This window comes from Myxocyprinus asiaticus, chromosome 24, assembly GCF_019703515.2.
Source record: "Myxocyprinus asiaticus isolate MX2 ecotype Aquarium Trade chromosome 24, UBuf_Myxa_2, whole genome shotgun sequence".
NCBI lineage: Eukaryota > Metazoa > Chordata > Actinopteri > Cypriniformes > Catostomidae > Myxocyprinus > Myxocyprinus asiaticus.
This window is the reverse complement of record NC_059367.1, coordinates 36,803,085-36,826,591: the sequence shown is the minus strand read 5'-3', so window position 1 is coordinate 36,826,591 and position 23,507 is coordinate 36,803,085. Positions and strand designations below refer to the sequence as shown.

Here is a 23,507-nt window from a genome sequence, read left to right as displayed (position 1 = left end):
AAAAAGGACACTTGTTTTGGAAATTATTACAATATGACAAAAGTATTACATTTTAATTAAGTGTTTTTGGTGAGTTCATAATGTAATAAAATTCTCATAATATAAAAACTATTACATTATGAGCTCAAGATATAAGTTGAGATTATTACATTATGAATATTTTATTCCATCAATAATGTAATACTTATTACATTATGTGCAGTTATTACATTGAGTTGCTACATATTCCAAAACAAAAATCCTAAGAAAATTGTATGAAATTACCTTGTTAAAGGAATACTTCTGGGTTCAATACAAGTTAAGCTCAATCGATTGCATTTGTGGCAAAATTATTACCACAAATTGAATCGTCCCTTCTTTTCTTAAAATAAATTGAAGTTACAGTGAGGCACTTACAATGGAAGTGAATGGGGCCAATTTTTGGAGGGTTTAAAGGCAGAAATGTGAAGATTATAGTTTTATAAAAGCACTTGTAGCTACAGTGCATCCGGAAAGTATTCACAGCGCTTCACTTTTTCCACATTTTGTTATGTTACAGCCTTATTCCAAAATGGATTAAATTCATTATTTTCCTCAAAATTCTACAAACAATACCCCATAATGACAACGTGAAAGAAGTTTGTTTGAAATCTTTGCAAATTTATTAAAAATAAAAAAAAAAAAAATCACATGTACATAAGTATTCACAGCCTTTGCTCAATACTTTGTTCAAGTCTTTTTGAGTATGATGCTACAAGCTTGGCACACCTATTTTTGGGCAGTTTCTCCCATTCTTCTTTGCAGGACCTCTCAAGCTCCATCAGGTTGGATGGGGAGCGTCGGTGCACAGCCATTTTCAGATCTCTCCAGAGATGTTCAATCGGGTTCAAGTCTGGTCTCTGGCTGGGCCACTCAAGGATATTCACAGAGTTGTCCTGTAGCCACTCCTTTGTTATCTTGGCTGTGTGCTTAGGGTCGTTGTCCTATTGGAAGATGAACCTTTGCCCCAGTCTGAGGTCCAGAGCACTCTGGAGCAGGTTTTCATCAAGGATGTCTCTGTACATTGCTGCATTCATCTCTCCCTCGATCCTGACTAGTCTCCCAGTTCCTGCCGCTGAAAAACATCCCCACAGCATGATGCTGCCACCACCATGCTTCACTGTAGGGATGGTATCGGCCAGGTGATGAGCGGTGCCTGGTTTCCTCCAGACATGACGCTTGCCATTCAGGCCAAAGAGTTCAATCTTTGTTTCTCATGGTCTGAGAGTCCTTCAGGTGCCTTTTGGCAAACTCCAGGTGGGCTGTCATGTGCCTTTTACTGAGGAGTGGCTTCCGTCTGGCCACTCTACCATACAGGCCTGATTGGTGGAGTGCTGCAGAGATGGTTGTTCTTCTGGAAGGTTCTCCTCTCTCCACAGAGAAACGCTGGAGCTCTGTCAGAGTGACCATCGGGTTCTTGGTCACCTCCCTGACTAAGGCCCTTCTCCCCCGATCGCTCAGTTTGGCCGGGCGGCCAGCTCTAGGAAGAGTCCTGGTGGTTCCAAACTTCTTCCATTTACGGATGATGGAGGCCACTGTGCTCATTGGGACCTTCAATGCTGCAGAAATGTTTCTGTACCCTTCCCCAGATCTGTGCCTCGATACAATCCTGTCTCGGAGGTCTACAGACAATTCCTTGGACTTCATGGCTTGGTTTGTGCTCTGACATGCACTGTTAACTGTGGGACCTTATATAGACAGGTGTGTGTCTTTCCAAATCATGTCCAATCAACTTAATTTACCACAGGTGGACTCCAATCAAGTTGTAGAAACATCTCAAGGATGATCAGTGGAAACAGGATGCACCTGAGCTCAATTTTGAGTGTCATAGCAAAGGCTGTGAATACTTATGTACATGTGATTTTTTTTGTTTTTTATTTTTAATAAATTTGCAAAGATTTCAAACTTCTTTCACATTGTCATTATGGGGTATTGTTTGTAGAATTTTGAGGAAAATAATGAATTTAATCATTTTTGGAATAAGGCTGTAACATAACAAAATGTGGAAAAAGTAAAGCACTGTATTCTTTTGTTCTATTCTATTTGAACTGTAAAGTTGTTTAAATTGTCATTTTAGGGTTTGTTGACATTGCATCATCATGAACAAGTTGTAAAATTGGTTATAACTTTACACAGAAAAGGTTAGTAAGTGATTGTATCACATTAAAATCATGTTAACATGCACATCCTTTATGTCTTGTGGCTATACTTTTGAAATAGTGAGTATCTGAACGTTTACGGATTGGTCCCATTCACTTCCATTGTAAGTGCCTCACTGTAACCCAGATTTGTGCTTTTTTTTTAAAGAAAAGGAGGGACTAGTCTAAATAAATTTTTGCTAATCAATATTATGCCAGAAATGCTGTTAATTAAGCTTAACTTGTATTGAACGCAGAATAATCCTTAAATGTTAGTTTGACTTCTAGAGCACAGACACATTCTGTCCGACAGTGATTTAAACCACTGCGATGCTTGAACATAATGGAATATAAGGGGAAAAAAAGTCATGTTCTATCACATGCATTATTAAACTGGTATTTCTGAAGCGTTAAATGCTTTGTTTAGCTTAAAGTGTGTCTTGTTTAAAAGACAAATAAAGGCAGATTCAAGACAAGGCAGGTCTGCAGTGGAACACAAAATGAAAAATATTGAAGAATATACTAGTCGCTATTCCAAGCAAGAGTCATTTGCACTACTTTTATGGAACTTTTGTGGTGCTTTTGTGTCCTTTTTGAAGCTTAAAAGCTCCAGTCACCATTAGACATGACATAATGCTTTGAAAGCCTGTCTAAAACACCTTCCAAAGGAGGTACCTTCATTAAAAATAGTTGACTGTTAAGTCATTGACTGACTGAGCACCAAGGTAACTACCTTTAGTTTCAGACACAGTCATAGACAAGCAAAAAAATATACTGCAAAGACAAATTCCATCAAAAGGCTTTTTTTCCCCATGTGAAAACACTGACCTAAACACTTCAGTAACAATGGCAACCAGGTTACAGTGAACAAACACAACAACTTGAAATACAAAAGGAAAGCCACTTGTGTTTTCACCGGCAGTCCATTTCTAAGTGTCCTAGAACTGTGGTAGTGTTTGCTTAAAATCTCTTAAGACAGTCGATGATTTGTGCACATACATTCCATAATGGACAAGACATCTATTACTACAAATGGTTACTGTACAAAACAGGCACTCTCTCTTACATACACACACCACTGTGAAAAAGTTATTTGGGCCCAGTGCACTTTGCTGCTGTCTGTCTCCATTGCAGCGTTCAGACGTTCAGGTGTTGGAATGCTATTTAGTGCCATTCAGTTTAACTAATGGCATTCAATGATAAATTAATTAGAGAGATGATAGGCTTGTTTTCTAATTGAAGACAATGTCTAATCCTGTATTTAAAAGTGTCTTCATTCAAGAATCTTCAGTGACAGTATGTTTTAGCAGGGCCATAGCTAGTGGGGTGAAAGTTGGTAACGATTCTAGGAGCCCAAAGGTCCAGGGGGCCCCACAACAAATTCTAAACTGTATGTTTTAATAGGAAAGGGGCCCAGAGCAACATACAGTCACGGGGCCCAGATTACCTTGCTATGGCCCTGTGTTTTAGAAAAGGTTTCGCTTACTCTGGAATTGAGAAAACTTGCCCCTTCGTCTTCGAGCTAAAGGTTTAACCTGACTTTACATAAGGTTAGAGTCACAATTAGACCATAAAGTTGCAGAGAAGTACAGTCCAGCTGTTTATGTATGTAAAAATCTCCAGAGAGGTGGAACACACATAACGTCTGATGCCAGTCCTGTCCCTTTTCCAGAAGCATCCAGTGCTACACCAGCTCGTCCAGTAACGTGCCTATGCTCTGGTGCTGCTCGGTGGATCCAGAGACGGGTTTATTACACATGGGACAGACACAGCGCACCTCCAGCCACTTCACCACACACCTGCAACATACACATTGTAGGTTTAGTCCACCAATATACATCAAGATCTATTTCACTTTCGGAAAAAAACTCTAAATTTTTTCCAATGTGATGATATGCAAAATTCAAACCTCAAATGCTATTGTAGGTTATCTCATGTCATGTCAAAGATGGTATAAAATTCTTTGACAAGCACCGTTTTCTTTCCTGTGTTGATATACTGTATTTCCTATTGAGGAGATCAGGAAGATGAGGCAGAATATATCAAAGGGTTTGTCCCTTTTTTTAAAAAACCAGCAGACTTTAAAGGAATATTCCGGGTTCAAAACAATTTAAAGGGTTAGTTCACCCAAAAATGAAAATTCTTTCATCATTTACTTACCCTCATGTCATCCCAGATGTATAAGACTTTCTATCTTCTGCTGAAAACAAACAGAGATTTTTAGAAGAATATTTCAGCTCTGTAGGTCCATACAATGCAAGTGAATGGGTACCAACAATTTGAAGCTCCAAAAAGGCAGCATAAAAGTAATCCATACGACTCCAGTGGTTAAATCTATATCTTCAGAAGCGATATGATAGGTGTGGGTGAGAAAGAGATCAATGTTTAAGTCCATTTTTACCATAAATTCTCCTCACTGCTCAGTAGATGGCGATATGCACGAATAATGCAAATCACCAAAAACAAAAAAATGGCCCTGGGGGATCTAACACTGCCAGGCTGTGACTTTTTAAATTCCCCACGGACTTCAGGGCGAGGAGGTGGCATTGCCACTGTTTGTAGAAACACTTTTAAATGCAGGACACTGTCTATGGACATGTATTCCAGTTTTGAGGTCCAACTAATTAAGATTGACATCTTGGGTCCTGCTTTCTGTGCACTTGTGTACAGACCTCCCAGATTTAATAAGGAATTCATCCAACAACTTTTGGAATTTCTCCCTGGACTGGTGTCTTATGGTGACAGACTCCTGATTCTTGGGGATTTTAATATTCATGTAAGCTGTCCATCAAAACCTCTGGTAAATGAATTTATCTCCCTCACTTTCTTTAAGTCTTTACATTTTGTATGACATGTCACTGGTCCTACTCACGATATGGGTCATACATTAGATCTTGTGTTATCTTATGGTCTTTCTGTAACCAACTTAAAGGTCTTAGATATTGGCATTTCTGACCATTATTCAATAATATTTGAGTCTATGTCTACGTGTCCTCTCCCTACTTTTTCTCAGCCCTTACATCACTCCCGGTCCATTCACTCATCTACTGCCAATCTTCTTTCAGAATTGTATCGAACGCATTTCACAGATGATGTCTTAGCTGGACTCTACACTGAATCATTGGTTGAAGCTTTTAATAAATCTTGTACTTTTACACTTGATAATGTCGCTCCGCTTAAGCCAAGGAGAGTTAAATGTGTTTCACAGCCTTGGCTAAATGATGTCATCAGCGCTCTCAGACAAGAGTGCAGAAAAGCTGAGCTGAGTATCTTATGACATTTTAAAGGAGTGGTTAACGAACTATCTGTAAAGAGCTGTAAAGGAAGTGAAAGCAAAGTTTTTCCTCTACATTAATCACTGATAACGCAAATCGACCAAAACTATTGTTCAAAACAATTGATTCTGTTTAAACCCAACTACAAATGCTTTTCTGGATGCCACCCAAGAGACCTCTGAAACATTTTTAAACTTCTTTACTCACAAAATTGGGCAGATTAAAGGTACGATTGTACCTTCACAATTTGATCAACCACTAATTCCTTCCCCGTCCAGCTCCCTGACTCACTTGAACCAGTTTCGTCAGCACATGTAGTCTCTAAGTTGAAGCGTTCCAGTTACAAGCTGGATATTCTTTCTCCACACCTCCACAAGTTTTCATGACTATCAGTTCCAGTGTGACAGCTATAATTAACAGCTCATTAGCAAGTGGAGTTGTTCCAAGTAGTTTTAAACTTGCAATTCTACATCCTTTGTTAAAAAAACTTTTTTGGATCCGGCAATACACAACAATTACAGACCAATCTCCAAACTGCTTTTTATTTCCAAGATTTTGGAGAGAGTTGTTTATTTGCAGCTCTACTCCCATCTAAATACATTTAATATTTTAGACACATTTCAGTCTGGTTTCAGACACTTGCACAGCACTGAATCTGCATTGTGAAAGTCACTAATGATATTTTACTCTCCATGGATTCAGGTTCACCTGTCATCTTAGTTTTATTAGATCTCAGTGCCGCGTTCGACACTATCGACCATAATATTCTTCTCGATCGTCCAGAATGTATGGTTGGCATCCAGGGTACAGCCCTCCAGTGGTTTTCCTCCTATATAAAAGAAAGAACCTTCTCTGTAGATTTAGGTCTACGTCGGCTCAATTACAGTGTGGTGTCCCTCAAGGGTCGATTTTAGGACCTTGTTATTTTCACTGTATATGCTTCCTCTGAGCTCTATTTTTAATAATTACACCATATCATATCACTGTTATGCTGACGATTCCCAATTTTATTTCCCAGTGAGTGTAGGCAAGAATTGTTCATCTGAGAATGCCCTTAATGGCTTCAAAGATATTAAACATTGGCTGGCAAACAATTTCTTACAATTAAATGAAAGCAAAACCGAAGTTCTGATTTTAGGTTCCTCTATGTCCTACTTACCTGGCCTGATTGCCCAGTTAGGTCCTCTGACGTCAAATGTACAAGATCATGCAAAGAGTCTTGGAGTGATTTTAGACTCCTTGTTACTTTTCAATAAGCAGATCAGTGCTGTTGTCAAGGGTAGCTTTTTCCACCTGAGATCTATCGCTAAAATAAAAAAAATGTATTTCCCATAAAGACTTGGAAATTGTGATCCACTCACTTATTACATCAAGGTTAGACTACTGTAACTCATTGTACATTGGCCCCAAACTGCGTTATCCCACCTACAGCTGGTTCAAAACACGGCAGCTAGGCTTTTAACAGGATCAAGAAAGAGGGATCACATTTCCCCGGTTTTAGCATCTCTACACTGGCTTCCTGTGAAATACAGGGTCGATTTTAAAATTCAGATTTTTGTCTATAAGGCACTATCTGGTCTCACACCCCAATATATCAGTGACCTTCTCCTCCCTTACTCCCCCACCAGAGCGCTCATGTCTTTTGATCAACTTTTATTGAAGGTTCCTAATTGCCGCTATAGACTTGTATTTATGGATCAACAGAGCTGAGATATTCTTCTAAAAATCTTTGTTTGTGTTCTGCAGAAAAAAGAAGGTCATACACATCTGGGATGGCATGAGAGTGAGTAAATGATGAGAGAATGTTCATTTTTGGGTGAACTATCACTTCAAGCTCATTCAACAGCATTTGTGGCATAATGTTGATTATCACAAAAAATAATTTAGACTTGTCCCTCCTTTTCTTTAAAAAAGCACAAATTTAGGTTACAGTGAGACATTTACAATGGAAGTGAATGGGACACATTTTTGGAGGGTTTAAAGTCAGAAATGTGAAGCTTATAATTTTATAAAAGCACTTACATTAATTCTTCTGTTAAAACTTGTGTATTATTTGAGCTATAAAGTTGTTTATATCTTCAATTTTACAGTCGGTTTAGGGGTTTGTTGACATTACATCGTTGTAAAATTGGCTTTAACTTTACACAGAAAAGGTTAGTAAGTGATTTTATCACACTAAAATCATGTTAACACACATATTGTTTATGTCTTGTGGCTATACTTTTGAAACGGTGAGTATTTTAACATTTATGGATTGACCCCATTCATTTCCATTATAAGTGCCTCACTGGAACCAGGATTTTTGCTTTTTTTAAAGAAAAGGAGGAACGAATCAAAATTATTTTTGTGGTAACCAATATTATGCCACAAATGCTGTTGATTGAGCTCAACTTGTATTGAACCCGGAATATTCCTTTAAGTGTTATGTCATACTTCACAGCTTGTACAATGGACAAGGAAATCTGACCTTTTGTACAAAGAAATTATTTGGTCAGTGTCACAAATGTGCTTATAAGTGACCAAGAAATCTTATGTATTTCTTCTTTATTTTACATCATAACTTTTTTGTTTGTTTGTTTTTTCAAAATTCACTATGTCTAGGTCACTAATTAAATGTCAGCAAAATTGTAACATTTACCGATTTCTTTGCTTGAATTGAAGCTCACAAGATTGAAATTGCACCAAAATGAAATTCTGAAATTAACGTAAATATTTCAACCTTAAGTCAAATTGTTTTGCTGATAGTATAATTTGTAATGAAAATATTTGTGTTCAATTATAAAACTATAGAAATAGAAGCATTTTCTCTTGTGGACTTTTGCACCCCACTCTATGGCCCCGATTTACTAAGATCTCAAATAACGGTGCTAATTTGCTTATGCAGTCTATGAAATTGTGTGTGCGTGGCGTGGGTGTTTTGCGGGTGAAGAAAAAACGCACAAATAACTACAAGTGCAAATATGTTGGACACACCCTCCAAAAGGAGGCTTTTGCGTGTGGTATTTGCACTAAATGCAATTACATTACAGCTCTCACTAAATACTATTTTATTTTTATTCAATATGGCATTTATATGTTTATTTATAAGATTGTATGATATCACCAGAAAATCCCTGCTATTTAACAAGTGTAAGAGTGGTTGATGAAAATGCACCAACACTCTTCACTTGAAATGTTCATAATTCACACAGAAAATACAATATTATGAACACGTTAAGCCATCGCACCACTGATGTATACTTAAATTAAATCTGAATTTCACACCGCTATTACCTTGACCATGGCAATGTTAGCTGCACATGAGAGAGACACAGGAAGCTGCACGGTACAGAACTGGCGCTCCCTGTTAGTTTCACGGGATCAAGACGAAACCTGTTTGGCGTACAGGTGCGTATGGGCCTGCCTACTGGAAAGAACTGCCACTTAAAATATTTTACAATATTTCAGCAGTTAAAAACAATGTTTAAAACATTAAAGTATGACATCACTTGGGCATAAATTGTTAATAGACGTATGATGTTATCAGTTATGATATCGAGTTTTAAAATAACTGAATAAAACAGTTTTTTCATGAGTATTAATTTGCTCTCGTAGCTTTGTAAATCACTTTGCGGGTGCAATTTGAATAATTTGCATCTAGACCTCACTTTATTATGCGCATTTGGAGGCACGCCTCTAAATTGCACATTCATTTTGGGGAAACACAAAAATTGTCAAGACGTGATACTTTGCACATCTGAAAGACGCAGTCTTTAAAAGACTACATTACTAGATCAGCTCGGACCTTTTTTTAGTGTGCTATCAAATTTGCACATGTTTTTATACACGGAAACCTTTAGGAAATCGGGGCTCATATGTGTTAAATAATATACTATTATACAATAGTATATGACCTTAATATACTACATTTAATACTGTTTACATATAATCATATAATAAAATATATAAAATGTTATATGTTATTATATTATATACTATTATTTATGCTATATGTTACCATAGAGAATGCATAGTGTATGTTACTATGTGATCCAGGATGCAAATAGCATCTGCCTTAAAAAACACCCTGGTGTATATAAAACGGTCATCAGTATAAAAAGGCCCTGCATACAAAGGGCAGTAAAGAGAATCAGAGCAGTGTCTATAGCTGTAATTTTTGATTCAGGATCAGACCCTTCACCTGTCTACATTCACAGTGCTGCTAACAATAGCAGGCTCCAGATCAGCACTGCTGCTTTATAAACACCAGCTGTTACACACCAGCTTATTTCTCACCTCCTGTGAAAGGCATGTTGGCATGGCAACACTCCTAGCTCATCTTTCACCTTAAAGTCCTCCAAGCACACGGCACATGTCTGCTGTGGAGGAAACAAAACAAAGACACAAAGGTGTGGAGACACAAATAAACCAGGAGAAAAAGTGAAAACATGTGGGTAGGAGACAGAAATACACACTGAGAAGGGGAAAAAAAATTAATAGAAAAACTCTTTAAAAGCTTTTTTTTAAGTGACGAATAAAAATAACTTCTATACTATTCAAAAAAACAATTCTAAGGTTACTGTTTAAAAACACATTTTTAAAAAGTGTTTGAACAGAACTATTTAATCATTTTAAATCTAACAAACTCTTTTTAATTACATGCTTTAGTATAGCCACCTAAAAAGCACAGAAGACTAGTGATCTCTTCTTACCCCATGAAGATTCAGCTTCTTGGGGTCTCCTTTTAAGATTACCTGCAATGTACACACAAGCAAGTAAATAGTTCAATACTTTGAAGAGGAATGAATACCACACCCATCGATCTTATTCAGATTACCTCATTTAATCATCACAATACATAGTCCAAATCATTTCGATTTTTTGCTTAAAGGAGTGATATATGTGATGAAAAATCGACTATACATTTCCTTTTCCCTTTTGAAATAAAAGAGTTCAATGTATTATGCAGACATGCCCAGACTTTCAGATCTCAAAAATCCCTCCCCAGTTCAAAAAGACCATAAATTGAAACAGAGCTAGAAAACCAGAACTCTTCATTCTTGTGTCACCGACTATATTGGACCTGGTGACCTGACAGCAAATCTGAAACTGTTACAAAAGCAAGCATTTTTCCTCATTTCACATGCTGTGATGTTAGCCTAGATAAGTAGAGTGATAAAAATGTAGATATATGACAACTTTAATCCATATCGGCCACTCTTACCTCTCTGTATCCAAAGCGTTCACTTTGGGCTTGGTGTCTTAATTTACTATTGAGGAGAAAGGGAAAATAAATCATACAGTTATTGAAAAAGGACATGAAATATGACATCCATACAATGAAAGCTAAACCACAGCATTTCTCTAATAGCCTGATGTGATCCAGTGGAGAGCAGTCTCCACAATAGGTGAGGAATCCTGAATAAACTGAAAAATTAAAACAGTTAATGTGTCTATATCTGTCGGACACAACTAAATGAATCATAATGATATATGCAGGCATGAGTCTTTTTCAGAGCCAGGATTACAAAAACCTGTGTTAAATTTGACTGATGAATCACTGATTTGCACAGCAATAGAACAGAGAGAATTTGACATCATTTTCTGCTCACGACACAAGCTCTGAAGTGTCTGGAATGCTAATTCACACACAACACTTGAAGGGCTATAATTTTCATTTGACATGATTTACATGTTGTCCAATAGACACTAGACAACTACCATGAGAGAGACTCTAAAATGATCATAAATTATAGGGCTCCTCTTGCTGCACTTAGCATTCTATGTAAGCTAATGTATTTTGCCATTTTTTCACAACAAAAAGTAAAAGATCCAGTTGCACAGTGATATAATGATCCATCACACGTACACCAGAATAGAATAGAATGGAATAGAATATAACAGAAAAGGAAATGTCAGAGTAGAGAAGAGTTGAGTAGGAAAGGGTAGGATATGATAGAATAGAACAGGATAGGGTGGAGGAGAAGAGAAAAGAAGAGAAGAGAAAAGAAAAGAAAAGAAAAGAAGATTAGAATAGAATAGAATAGAATAGACAAGGTCAGAGTAGAGTAGACTAGAGTACAAAAGAACAGAGTAGGATAGGATATAAAAATGACAGAGTACAGAAGAGTAGAGCTGAGTAGTATAAGGTAGGTTACCATAAGATAGATTAGTATAGGAGAGGGTGAAGGAGAGATGAGAAGAGTTACAGTTGAAGTCAGAAGTTTACATACACTTAGGCTGAAGTCATTAAAATTCATTTTTTAACCACTCCACAGATTTCATATTAGCAAACTATAGTTTTGGCAAGTCGTTTAGGACATCAACTTTGTGCATGACACGAGTAATTTTTCCAACAATTGATTACAGTCAGATTGTTTCATTTTTAACTGACTATACCGCAATTCCAGTGGGTCAGAAATTTACATACACTAAGTTAACTATTACTTTAAGCAGCTTGGAAAATTCCAGAAAATGATGTAAAGCCTTTAGACAATGAGCTTCTGATAGGGGGTGCACTGAACTGGAGGTGTACCTGTGGATGTATTTTAAGGCCTACCTTCAAACTCAGTGCCTCTTTGCTTGACATCATGGGAAAATCAAAAGAAATCAGCCAAGACCTCTGAAAATAAATTGTGGACCTCCACAAGTCTGGTTCATCCTTGGGAGCAATTTCCAAAAACCTGAAGGTACCTCGTTCATCTGTACAAACAATAGTATGCAAGTATAAACACCATGGGACCACGCAGCCATCATACAGCTCAGGAAGGTAACACATTCTGTCTCCTAGAGATGAACGTAGTTTGGTGCGAAAAGTGAAAATCAATCCCAGAACAACAGCAAAGGACCTTGTGAAGATGCTGGAGGAAACAGGTAGACAAGTATCTATATCCACAGTAAAACGAGTCCTATATCGACATAACCTGAAAGGCTGCTCAGCAAGGAAGAAGCCACTGCTCCAAAACCACCATAAAAAAGCCAGACAACAGTTCGCAAGTGCACATGGGGACAAAGATCTTACTTTTTGGAGAAATGTCCTCTGGTCTGATGAAACAAAAATTTAACTGTTTGGCCATAATGACCATCATTATGTTTGGAGGAAAAAGGGTGAGGCTTGCAAGCTGAAGAACACCATCCCAACTGTGAAGCATGGGGGTGGCAGCATCATGATGTGGGGGTGCTTTGCTGCAGGAGGGACTGGTGCACTTCACAAAATAGATGGCATCATAAGGAAGGACAATTATGTGGATATATTGAAGCAACATCTCAAGATATCAGCCAGGAAGTTAAAGCTCGGTCACAAATGAGTCTTCCAAATGGACAATGACGCCAAGCATACCTCCAAAGTTGTGGCAAAATGGATTAAGGACAACAAAGTCAAGGTATTGGAGTGGCCATCACAAAGCCCTGACCTCAATCTGATATCAAATTTGTGGGCAGAACTGAAAAAGCATGTGCGAGCAAGGAGGCCTACAAACCTGACTCAGTTACAGCAGTTCTGTCTGGAGGAATGGGCCAAAATTCCAGCAACTTATAGTGAGAAGCTTGTGGCAGGCTACCCAAAATGTTTGACCCAAGTTAAACAATTTAAAGGCATTGCTACCAAATACTAACAAAGTGTATGTAAACTTCTGACCCACTGGGAATGTGATGAAAGAAATAAAAGCTGAAATAAATCATTCTCTCTACTATTATTCTGATATTTCACATTCTTAAAATAAAGTAGTGATCCTAACTGACCTAAGACAGGGAATGTTTTCTATGGTTAAAAGTCAGGAATTGTGAAAAACTGAGTTTAAATGTATTTGGCTAAGGTGAATGTAAACTTCTGACTTCAACTGTAGGTAGGACAGAATAGAATAGAATAGAATAGAATAGGAGAGGGCACAGTCGAGAAAAGTAGAGTAGGGTAGAACAGAGTAGAATAGGATATGAGAGGATTAATAAAAAAAGAATAGAACTAAATAGAATAGAATATGAGAGGGCAGAGTAGATAAAGGTAGAGTAGGATAGGATAAAGAAGAATAGAATAGAATAGAATAGAATAGAATAGAATAGGAAATGACAGAAGAGATAAGTCAAGTGGGATAGGGTGTAGGATACAATAAGACAGAATAAAATAGAAGAGGGTGAAGGAGAGGAGAGTTGAGTAGAATAGAACAGAATAGAATAGAATAGGAAATTACAGAGAAGAGTAAAGTCAAGTAGGATAGGTTAGGAAACCATAGGACAGATTAGAATAGAAGAGGATGAAGGAGAGAAGAGAATATTTGAGTAGGAAAGGATAAGATAGGATAGGATAGGATAGGATAAAAGAGAAGAGAAGAGAATAGAAGAGGACAGAGTAGAGTACAAAAGAACAGAGTAGAATTGGACAGGAGAAGATAAATAAAAAAAGAATATAACAAAATAGAATAGAATAGAAGGCAGAGTAGAGAAAAGTAGAGTAGGATAGGATAGGATAAAGAAGAATAGAATAGAAAACAATATAATAGTATCCTAGTCAAGTAGGATAGGGTAGGATACGATAGGACAGAATAGAATAGAAGAGAGTGAAGGAGAAAAGAGTTGAGTAGGATAGAATAGAATAGAATAGAATAGAATAGGAGAGGGCAGAGTAAAGTAGGGTAGAGTAGGACAGGATAAATAAGAATAGAATAGAATAGGAAAGGGAGAGTAGAGAAGAGTAGAGTGGGATAGGATTAAGAAGAATAGAATAGAATAGAACAGGAAATGACAGAGAATAGTAAGGTCGAGTAGGATAGGGTAGGATACGATAGGATATAACAGAATAGGAGAGGGTGAAGAAGAGAAGATTTGAGTAGAATATAATAGGTTAGAAAAATAGAATAGAATAGAATAGAATAGAATATGAGAGGACAGAGTAGAGCAGAAAAGAAAAGAGTAAGGAAAGGACAGGAGAGGATAGGATAGGAGAGGATAAAGAAAAACAGAACAGAACAAAATAGAATAGAATAGAAAATGACAGAGAAGAGAAGAGTAAAGTTGAGAAGGATAGGGTAGGATACAATAGGATAGAATAGAATAGGAGAGGGTGAAGGAAAGAAGAGCAGAGTTGAGTAGGATAGAATACAATAGAATAGAATAGAATAGAATAGGAAATGATAGAGAAGAGAAGGGTAAAGACTAGTGGGATAGGGTATGAAACTATAGGATAGGATAGAACAGGAGAGAGTGAAGGAGAGAAGAGAAGAGTTCAGTAGGATAGAATAGAATAGAACAGAATAGAATAGAACAAAAAAGAAAATAACAGAAAAAAACAGAATAGAAAAGGAGAGGGCAGACTGAGTAGAGAACGAAGGATGAAGAAGAATAGATTAGAATATAAGAAGGCAGGTTAGAATAGGGCAGGAAAAGAATAAAGTAGAATATAACAGAACTGAAGAGATAAAATGTCAGACAGGGGCAGATTGTTCAGATATTTGAAATGGTTTGATTTGCTTTGTAATACAACAGTTGCATTGATTTCACACGATCAACATCACACTACCCTCAACATGCAAACATCTGCCTGCCTGTGTGTTTTCAATACAGCAATTTCCTGTCACATTTCACTACATTCCTGATAACACTCCTCACCACCTGCTTCTATTGTCCTACAGCGAATCATATATACACCAGATATACACCTGTTTATGTTTATTTATGTGCTTGTGTGTGTGTGAGTTCAGATTTACAGTACCTTATGAAATAGCAGCAGAATATGAGGCTGAGTACGAAGACAAAGATACCCGTGCCGAAGATAACCATATAGATATTGAGAGGCAGATCCTGGAAGGTAACTGATGACATAGTGCAGTTCTTAATGGAGTATATAAGTCCCAAACTGCAGAAGCACCCTACACATGCAGTGATTCAGAGCACACAGTAAAGTACATTAACAAAACAATAAAATGTCAAATTAACACTGATTGAACACTTAATTAAAACAGAACTACTCTGAATTACAAAACAGATTTCTGAAAGAGAAAAAACAGTCAGTTCATCTTAGAACAGACAGTGTGAATACAGATAAAGTGGGACACTTATATTACAGTTCATTTCCACATTGGACAAGAAACCAGGACCAACTGCTTAATACTGATTGAGTGTAATTTCCCTCCTTTGAATAATCATAGATTAAGAACAGCTGGTGGAAAGGAAATTCCACCAACAATTTCATTTCAGGGCCACACTATGACACAATGCAGCCTGGTTGTGCAGTCCAAGCACACAGCATGATATTGCATTCTTTAGTAATACATCTGTGATCTGTGACTGGACGAGTGCCCAGTTTAACTTCCCCACGTGCTGTGTTCACATTGTGCAAGAGCAGAAATGCCTAATAACTAATAACAAATTGATGCCTGTGGATCATATACTGTAAAACAGCCTAATTGCAAGATGGATTAAACTCTATTAACTCTATTATCTCAAAAGCAATGTCTGAAAATGATTTCTAAATTGCTTTATGAATTTTATGAGAAAATGCAGAATTGTATTTTGTCCTTGAACATTCTGTTCAACCCTGTTATGATGTGTAATACATTTCCCACACTCAAAATAATGCTTTGACCTTTCTGCCATTATATGAGGGAGTGAAACCGTAAGTCTTTTTGACCACATGGTTTAACCACAACATAGTCTTTATCAGTATTTACACTTGTATTGGCCTCTGACTCTTGGTGCAAAAAAGTACAACATTTTGACAGAATAATATCATGTGGTGTAACGGTATGTGCTATTTAAGCAGTTAAAGCCACTTTTGAGGTACTGACCTTCAACCCTGTAAGGCTCCATTGTTTTTTTGCTTTTGTTATAATGTGTGATTGCAAGGCACACTGTAACTTACAATCTATTCAAATTATAAGTATCTAAATGTACAAATAATGTAGCATTTTAGGATCAGGCTAAGGCAAGGCCTTAACCACATATTTAAGATTGGGGGTTTAGTTTAGCCATTGAAATCCCCAAAACATATACAGCCCTAAAATTAATGATAACTTGGCCCATGGTATTCTGGTTCCATAAACACAAGCTATTTCATTTTCTGCAGTCTCTGGCATCACTTCACAAGTTACCTGGAACAACAGAAATCAATAATACTGTCACTTAACATCATTTCTACTGAGAGGGAGCCACCTCCCCTTCAAGTAGAGTCGGAATTTCAAACAGTGGGAAATCAATACCAAAGCAGTATCGAGGTCTCTGTCTCTCTCCACTTCATTCTCATACTCCTCACTGATAAAGTCTTTCTTAAGGGGGTCGCACACTGGACATGTCTGGCAGACAATACAGCGTGTTCTAAAATTCAAAACAATTGGTTCCTCTGAATGTACACACACCGCTGCCGACAGACTGCGAGTGGCCAGTTACGACTCCGGAGGCTGCTCAAAATTCTGCAGTGCCACGGAGCACCTCTCAGATAGTTTTCCATTAAATTCGACCCAAATCATTATTAAAGGATGTAGATTATTTAATCTACCAGTGATTGGATGATATATTGTGTATACTGTATGCATCCTTCATATAGCCTACACAATGTATTTACAGTTACAAGTAGTCTTTTTATGGTTTGACAGCCCATTCAAGGCTACATACTGAGAAATTGCATAATGAACTTCGCCATTTCTAATCGTTCAGTTTGTGCCGTTGCAGCTGTTTCATACACTAACCTGCAAACTCGTCAACGTCACTTTGTTTATTCTTGAAGAAGTACAAAAACCTTCATAATTTTTGTGTGTATGGTGACTAGATTCACAAATTTCAACTGCCACTGGCACGGCATGTCCTGTGTGCGATGTCTGCTCCTTTGTCCTACCCGCAACACTGTGCTTCTACGGTGTGCGACCGGCTTAAATGTGTTCAAATGATTATGTTCATGTTGATAATTAGTTTAAAGGAATAGTTCACCTAAAAATGAAAATTCTGTAATAATTTACTCACCCTCATGTTTTTCCAAACCCATATGACTTCTTTTATGCCGAACACAAAAGGAGATGTTTTAATGAATCACTTGCACTGAAGAAAAAAACAAAATGTTGTGGTGAAGTAAATATAGCAGAAAAGATTATGTACTTTCTAAATTGAATAAGTTAGTTTAAGTGTGAACTTGAAAATATTAAGTAAAATCTACATTTGCACTTAAATTCAAACATGTAAAAATAAAGTTCTAGCTTATAAGTAAATATTATTCATGATTGTTTGTGATCTTTACAATGCATCATCATGTATCAATCTTATTTATTTGCTAATTTGAGTAAATTCTACTGGTAAATTAAATAAGTTGATTTTACTTAACATTTAGAAGCTGGTGTACCCAGCATCCACTGAGCTTGAATAATTAATTAGCTTGCATGGTTTCACTGTTTGCAAGTTTATTTACACCATGTTTATTGTTGAACTGAAGTTGTGTGAAGCCTGATGTTTATTTTCTATTCAATTTTTTCATTTTCATTGTTACGGTCATTGTATTTTGCGCACCAAGTGTTGAGGACTTGCACAGCCCTGATTCTATCGCAAGTAATGCAAGGTGATGTTGTACAATAGACTACATAGCATGCATTAAGCTTCCCTGTGTAAGGCTTGTCATGCCGTACACAATTAAACATGTGTTTATAAGGAAAGTTCAACATGTGAAATGATCATTTAAATTTTACTACATGTACATCAGATTTGTAAGTAAATGTTACTGTACTAACTGAAATGCTTAAGTTAAATTTACTCATTCACTTTAATCAATACTATGTCATGAAGTTATGTAGATTTTTGCTTAATTTTATACCATGAAAATTTACTTTGAAAAACTGTGTGCAAAAACTGGCTAAATAAAAAATTAAGTAAATCTTACTAGTTATTTTTTTCAGTGTGGTTTGTCTTTATAATACAATGGCAGTGGTTAGTGCCTCACTTTATAGCTTCAAAAACACCCAGAAGTATTATAAAAGTAGTCTATGTGACTCGTGCATCGTATTCCAAGTCTTCTGAAGGCATTTGACAGGTTTTGGTGAGAAACAACCTAAAATTAAATTTTTCAGAAAGTCATTTTTTAAATTAAAAAAAATCTTGATGTCCGTTGCCCGTTCATGAGTGCATGAGAGAAGCACATTCACAGTAGCTGGGTTTCCATCCATGTATGTTTATGCGCATTTTGGGATATCGCATAAAAACTGCTGGATGTAAACACCAAAATGCGAAAGAAATCTCCAAAATGCACATAAAAAACGTACACGCTCGCTTGAGGTGGATAAATTTTTTATTCAATAAGAAGAAATGTGCATAAAATATGATGAAAACACATTTACAGAATAATCTCCTATTGAATTTACTAGATATACAAGATGCGCATCAAAAAATTTGAACAATTGAACAATTAATTCATATTTGGACTAACAAGCGGACCAATCATTGTATCTTAACTGAAATAACGTTGTTCTGAAAGTCCAAAGCCTGCAATGAGTTTGCAAAGCAAATAAGTCGAATACAAACTTGAACTGTGCCGAAGAGCAGGTTTTTATAGATTTTATAGATCCGCACGGCAAAGAAATAAGGAAGAAGGAACGCACACACATAGTGCTCCCAGAACTGTGTGATGCACTGTCGCTCCCAGATATGAGATAAGTTCTTTACAGTGTTTTGTCTGCGTGAGTATTTTATCAATAAAAGATTCACAGTGGCAAAATATTCTTCGGAAGTGGCGATTTTGTTCTTTTGAACACATGGGATGGAAACGCAGCTTTATTCACACATTGTTTTTGCGAAATTATGGGTTTTTTTTGCACAAATTAAATTCGCAACTTGGATGGAAACATAGCTAGTGACATGCATGTTCATATGAGAAATTGCATTGTTTTTAGAGCTAAACATCTTTTATGTTGTCATTTTGGGGCTTGACATCCCAAGTCCTGTGAAAAAGAGTGGTCAGGATATTCTTCAAAAATTCACCTTTTGTGTTCCACGGAAGAAAGAAAGTATTACAGGTTTGGAACAACATAAAGGTAGGTAACTATTTACATTTTGGGTGAACTGTTCCTCTAAGACAGGAGGCAAATATGAGGAGGTGTGAGGAAAAGACATACATAAGCATACAGAAAAGAGCACAAAAGCAAACTAGGCCACTATAGTTGCTTGCCAATTTACAAACACATTTCCTTCACTAACAGAACGCTACAGAAAGCCATGTGCGGGGGCTGTCCCTCGGGACCAACATGAGGTTAAGGGTCTTTCTCAAGGCCATAATAGTGATACAGCAGGGCTGAGTCACCCCAACTTGGGATTTAAACTGTGTTGTTTTATATTAGCAAGCCGGATCTTTGACACATTTGTTAGTGGAGCTTTTTGCAAACCTGCTGACCTATATTGAAAAATGCACCAATGCATTTCCAAGATGACAATGTGAAATAGATGGGAACTTCCTGTTCTACGATTGGCTGTTTAACATCAAAATGCAATGGCAACATATCAAATTCTTCAATGAATTGTCTTTGATCACAAACAACTGCCTGTCAGGTAACCTTAAAATGTGTGTTATGTTTATGTTTTATTAACATCAAAAATATTATTTAATACAACTGAATCAACCTGATTACACTTGGTTACACCAAAAAAAGTTTTTTTTAAGTTTAGATCAGGTAGAAATAGCTCCTTAAAGGGATAGTTCACCCAAAAATGAAAATCCTCTCATCATTTATTTACCCTCATCCCATCCCAGATGTGTATGACTTTATTTCTTCTGCAGAACACAAATGAAGATTTTTAGAAGAATATTTCAGCTCTGTAAGTCATACAATGCAAGTAAATGGGGTCCAAAAATTTGAAGCTCAAAAAAAGCACATAAAGGCGGAATAAAAGTAATCCATACGACTCCAGTGGTTTAATCCATGTCTTCAGAAGCGATATGATTGGTGTTGGTGAAAAAGTTAATTAACACCTATTTATTTATTTATAAGGCTATTTTCAAACATTCTGACAGTAGGACATCTTAACTGATATTGATCTTTCATCAGGCTCCATATTATTGAATTGACATTTTCCATTAAAGTTCATTAGAACTAAACATATTTACAGATGATAAAACTCATAGCTTCAACCTTAATTCACAGGGTTCCGGCTTTAAAGCTACCTTGTTAAATTCTCCTTTGTTCTGGCCCTAATTTACCACAGTTTTTCCATAGTATCCAGAGTTTAACTGTGGTATTAGTAAGTTCATGGTAATCACAGGTAAAACCATACTCCTCATTACCATGGTTAGATGTAATTTTGGTTTCTAAAAAACAAACTATGGAATTTGTAATGAAAAACAATATCCATGTAGAAACTATAAAAAAAAATCGACTGCCTTAAAAGTGACTTATCTTCCCCTAATATACAATATTTAATATAATTATAGTAACATTAATTACATATAAATACAATATTTCTGCCAAAACATCATAGTATCTACAGTTAATTAATCTGGTTTCAACAAGCTTTGCATGGAGCCTTAAGGTTTCCATATCTGTGTTTACCACTGAACTGTGCAGAACAAGCGTAGCACCGTTTCATCACACTTTTGGAGTATTTGATGTTTTCCATGCGCAGCAGTACATGGCAGTGGTTAATAAATAAGAGTGGGCGATATTGTAGTTGCACGAGTGGAAAAAACGGCTGCAAAATGCAACCAGTTAGTCACATCAGCCTACTACTCGACCGGCCCACTGGGAAAAGTCCCGGTGCTCCCGATGGTCAGTCCATGCCTGCCAGAAGGTGGCAATATGCAAAAAGAATGCAAAATTGACATAAACAGAAGAAGAACTCTTAGGAGAGAAGAGTGCTTAGTATGGCTGTTTGAAAGTGGAGATTTATAGTAAAAAAAAGGACTTAAATTTTAATCTGTTTCTCACCCACACCTATCATATCGCTTCTGAAGACATGGATTTAACCCCTGGAGTCATATGGATTACTTTTATGCTGCCTTTATATGCTTTTTAGAGCTTCAAAGTTTTGACCCTGTTGACTTGCATTGTTTGGACCTACTGAGTTTAAATATTCTTCTGCTGAAGAAAGTCATACACATCTGGAATGGCATGAGGGTCCCTTAAGGCTACAACTTCACTGTTTCACTTTTTATTGTGAGTACAAAATATACAGTACTGTATATTTTAGGCACTTGTGAAAAATGTTGCGTGGTGAGGATTTCTTCAAAAATAATGACATAAATAGTATTCATTTATCACTTAATGTCATACAAAGTCTAGTAAACATAAAAAAAGCTAAATCAATATTCGGTGTGACCACCTTTGCCTTTTAAACATCACCAATTCTCCTAGGTACACCTGGATACAGTTTTTCTTGGTTGTTGGCAGAGAGGATGTTCAAAGCTTATTGGAGAATTCACCACAGTTATTTTATCTATTTAGGCTGTCTCAATTGTGTCTGTCTCTTCGTGTAATCTCAGACTGACACGATGTTCAGTGGGGGGCTCTGTGGGGGCCATGACATCTGTTGCAGGGCTCCCTGTTCTTCTATTCGCAAAAGTAAAGTTTGGGAGTCTAACATTTATATTTCCTATTGACACACTAAAGCTGAAGATATAAATAACCATCTTAAGACAAATGCTTTTGTGAAATATCTTACGTACCTAAAACTTTTGCACAGTACTGTATAAAATCTACAACTTACAACCATAAATAGCTTGTTGCTGTTGATAACTGCAGTATAAATATATAAGTACATAACTTTAATTAATTGAATTTTAATGCTTAATTATAATAAAGATCTGGTGTTCAAATGAACATAAAAAGGTTATGTAATTTTTTTCCACTGCTTGGAGAAATTCTGAAGGTGCAATCTGATGAGAGAATAATAAAAATACACAGCAAAACATCAAATACTTCTGTCTGTTTCAAACACTGAATATCAGTCAGATATTTTTTTTAAATGCGATAACATGAAAGTTCATGTGTGTAAATGTACTTATATTGAAGTAAAAAGAGCTGCTTTCTTATTGAAGTTCTCGTACCAAAAATGAATGTGCATTTGAGCACTTTTTCAGAGTTTTCCATAAAATATTTAAAAACCCCAGAGATTAGAAGGCTTCTCATCTATGAAGCGCTTTCAAGACAAATATGGAATGATCTACAAATATGGAACAAGGGTGTAATGACATATTTTCAATGAATGAGGAGAGTAGCTAGATTTATCTAAGAATATGCCACATCTTCATTGTTTTGTGGAAATATCAATAAAGGGGTGACAAACTGTAATATGCATTTGATTGTCAATATTTGTTTATATATCATGTTGTTTGTCTTTCAGGCTATTTGTCATTTTAAATCTGCCAGTCTAATTGAAGTGTCACACCCTCAATGACACTGAACATTAAGAGTGGGTGTGAGGTGACAACAAGCTGTCAATCAAATGATAAATGCCCTTTTATAAAGTGTATCATTGAACAAAGAGTGTATTAACTGAAGACATATCTGGTACATGGCAAAAGCGCATTATCATAAACACGCTCTTTGAATATGTAATGACTCCCATATTAACCCTTTGTTTTAAGTATAATAGGCATCACAATGACATCACAATTCCACACTATTCCAGAAAATGTTTTGGTTCTTACCGTTGCACCACTGGTATGGGCGCATTAATCCACCCGTTAGTTTTCTTTATGTGACAGGATGTGTGTTTATAAATACAGAGATGATGCCCTCTGTCCGACTGGCCATTCAGCGCATCTGGATTCATTTGACTAAAAGCAATCCTCCTCACACGTCTTTACAGCGATGTTAAGTTGTGCTCAAGTCATCGGGTCACGCGGTGGACACATTCAAAACATCCACCGTCAGTCGTTCGCTTCTATTTGTGTGTAATGCAGAGTAAACGTCCTTCGTTTTACATTTGATCGTGTGTCGTGGCTGTGAGCAAACAAAGATGTTGGCATCCACTGAGAACTAAACAAAAGCGAATTAAAGTCCCTCCCAGCCGGAGTGATGGGCGCGCGACTGAGCCAATCTTCTCCAACACATATTTCTGTTGTCATCTGTGACTCGCGTATGAAGACACAAACAAGACGATAAAATACACTTTACATTACAGTGTTCATATTAGCTACATG

At 36.7% G+C, this 23,507-nt stretch overlaps 1 protein-coding gene across 6 annotated transcripts; it reads right to left on the bottom strand.

Annotated features, from left to right (window-relative positions):
* Positions 1 to 46: 46 nt before the first annotated feature.
* Positions 47 to 23,363, bottom strand: rnf122 (ring finger protein 122). 6 transcript variants are annotated; one of them, XM_051654279.1, is made up of 7 exons: positions 23,013 to 23,363; positions 17,357 to 17,431; positions 15,114 to 15,270; positions 10,635 to 10,680; positions 10,123 to 10,164; positions 9,707 to 9,789; positions 47 to 3,955 (listed from the first exon to the last, which is right to left on the bottom strand). In XM_051654279.1, the coding sequence occupies exons 2-7, from the start codon at positions 17,376 to 17,378 to the stop codon at positions 3,841 to 3,843; spliced, it is 465 nt and encodes a 154-aa protein (XP_051510239.1). In that variant the 5' UTR covers positions 17,379 to 17,431; positions 23,013 to 23,363; the 3' UTR covers positions 47 to 3,840. The 6 variants fall into 6 exon arrangements, with proteins under 6 accessions (XP_051510239.1, XP_051510244.1, XP_051510240.1 ...); XM_051654284.1 differs by having other exon boundaries at positions 15,114 to 15,213; XM_051654282.1 differs by lacking the exon at positions 17,357 to 17,431 and adding an exon at positions 4,066 to 4,163 and having other exon boundaries at positions 3,817 to 3,955.
* Between the last annotated feature and the right edge of the window lie 144 nt (positions 23,364 to 23,507).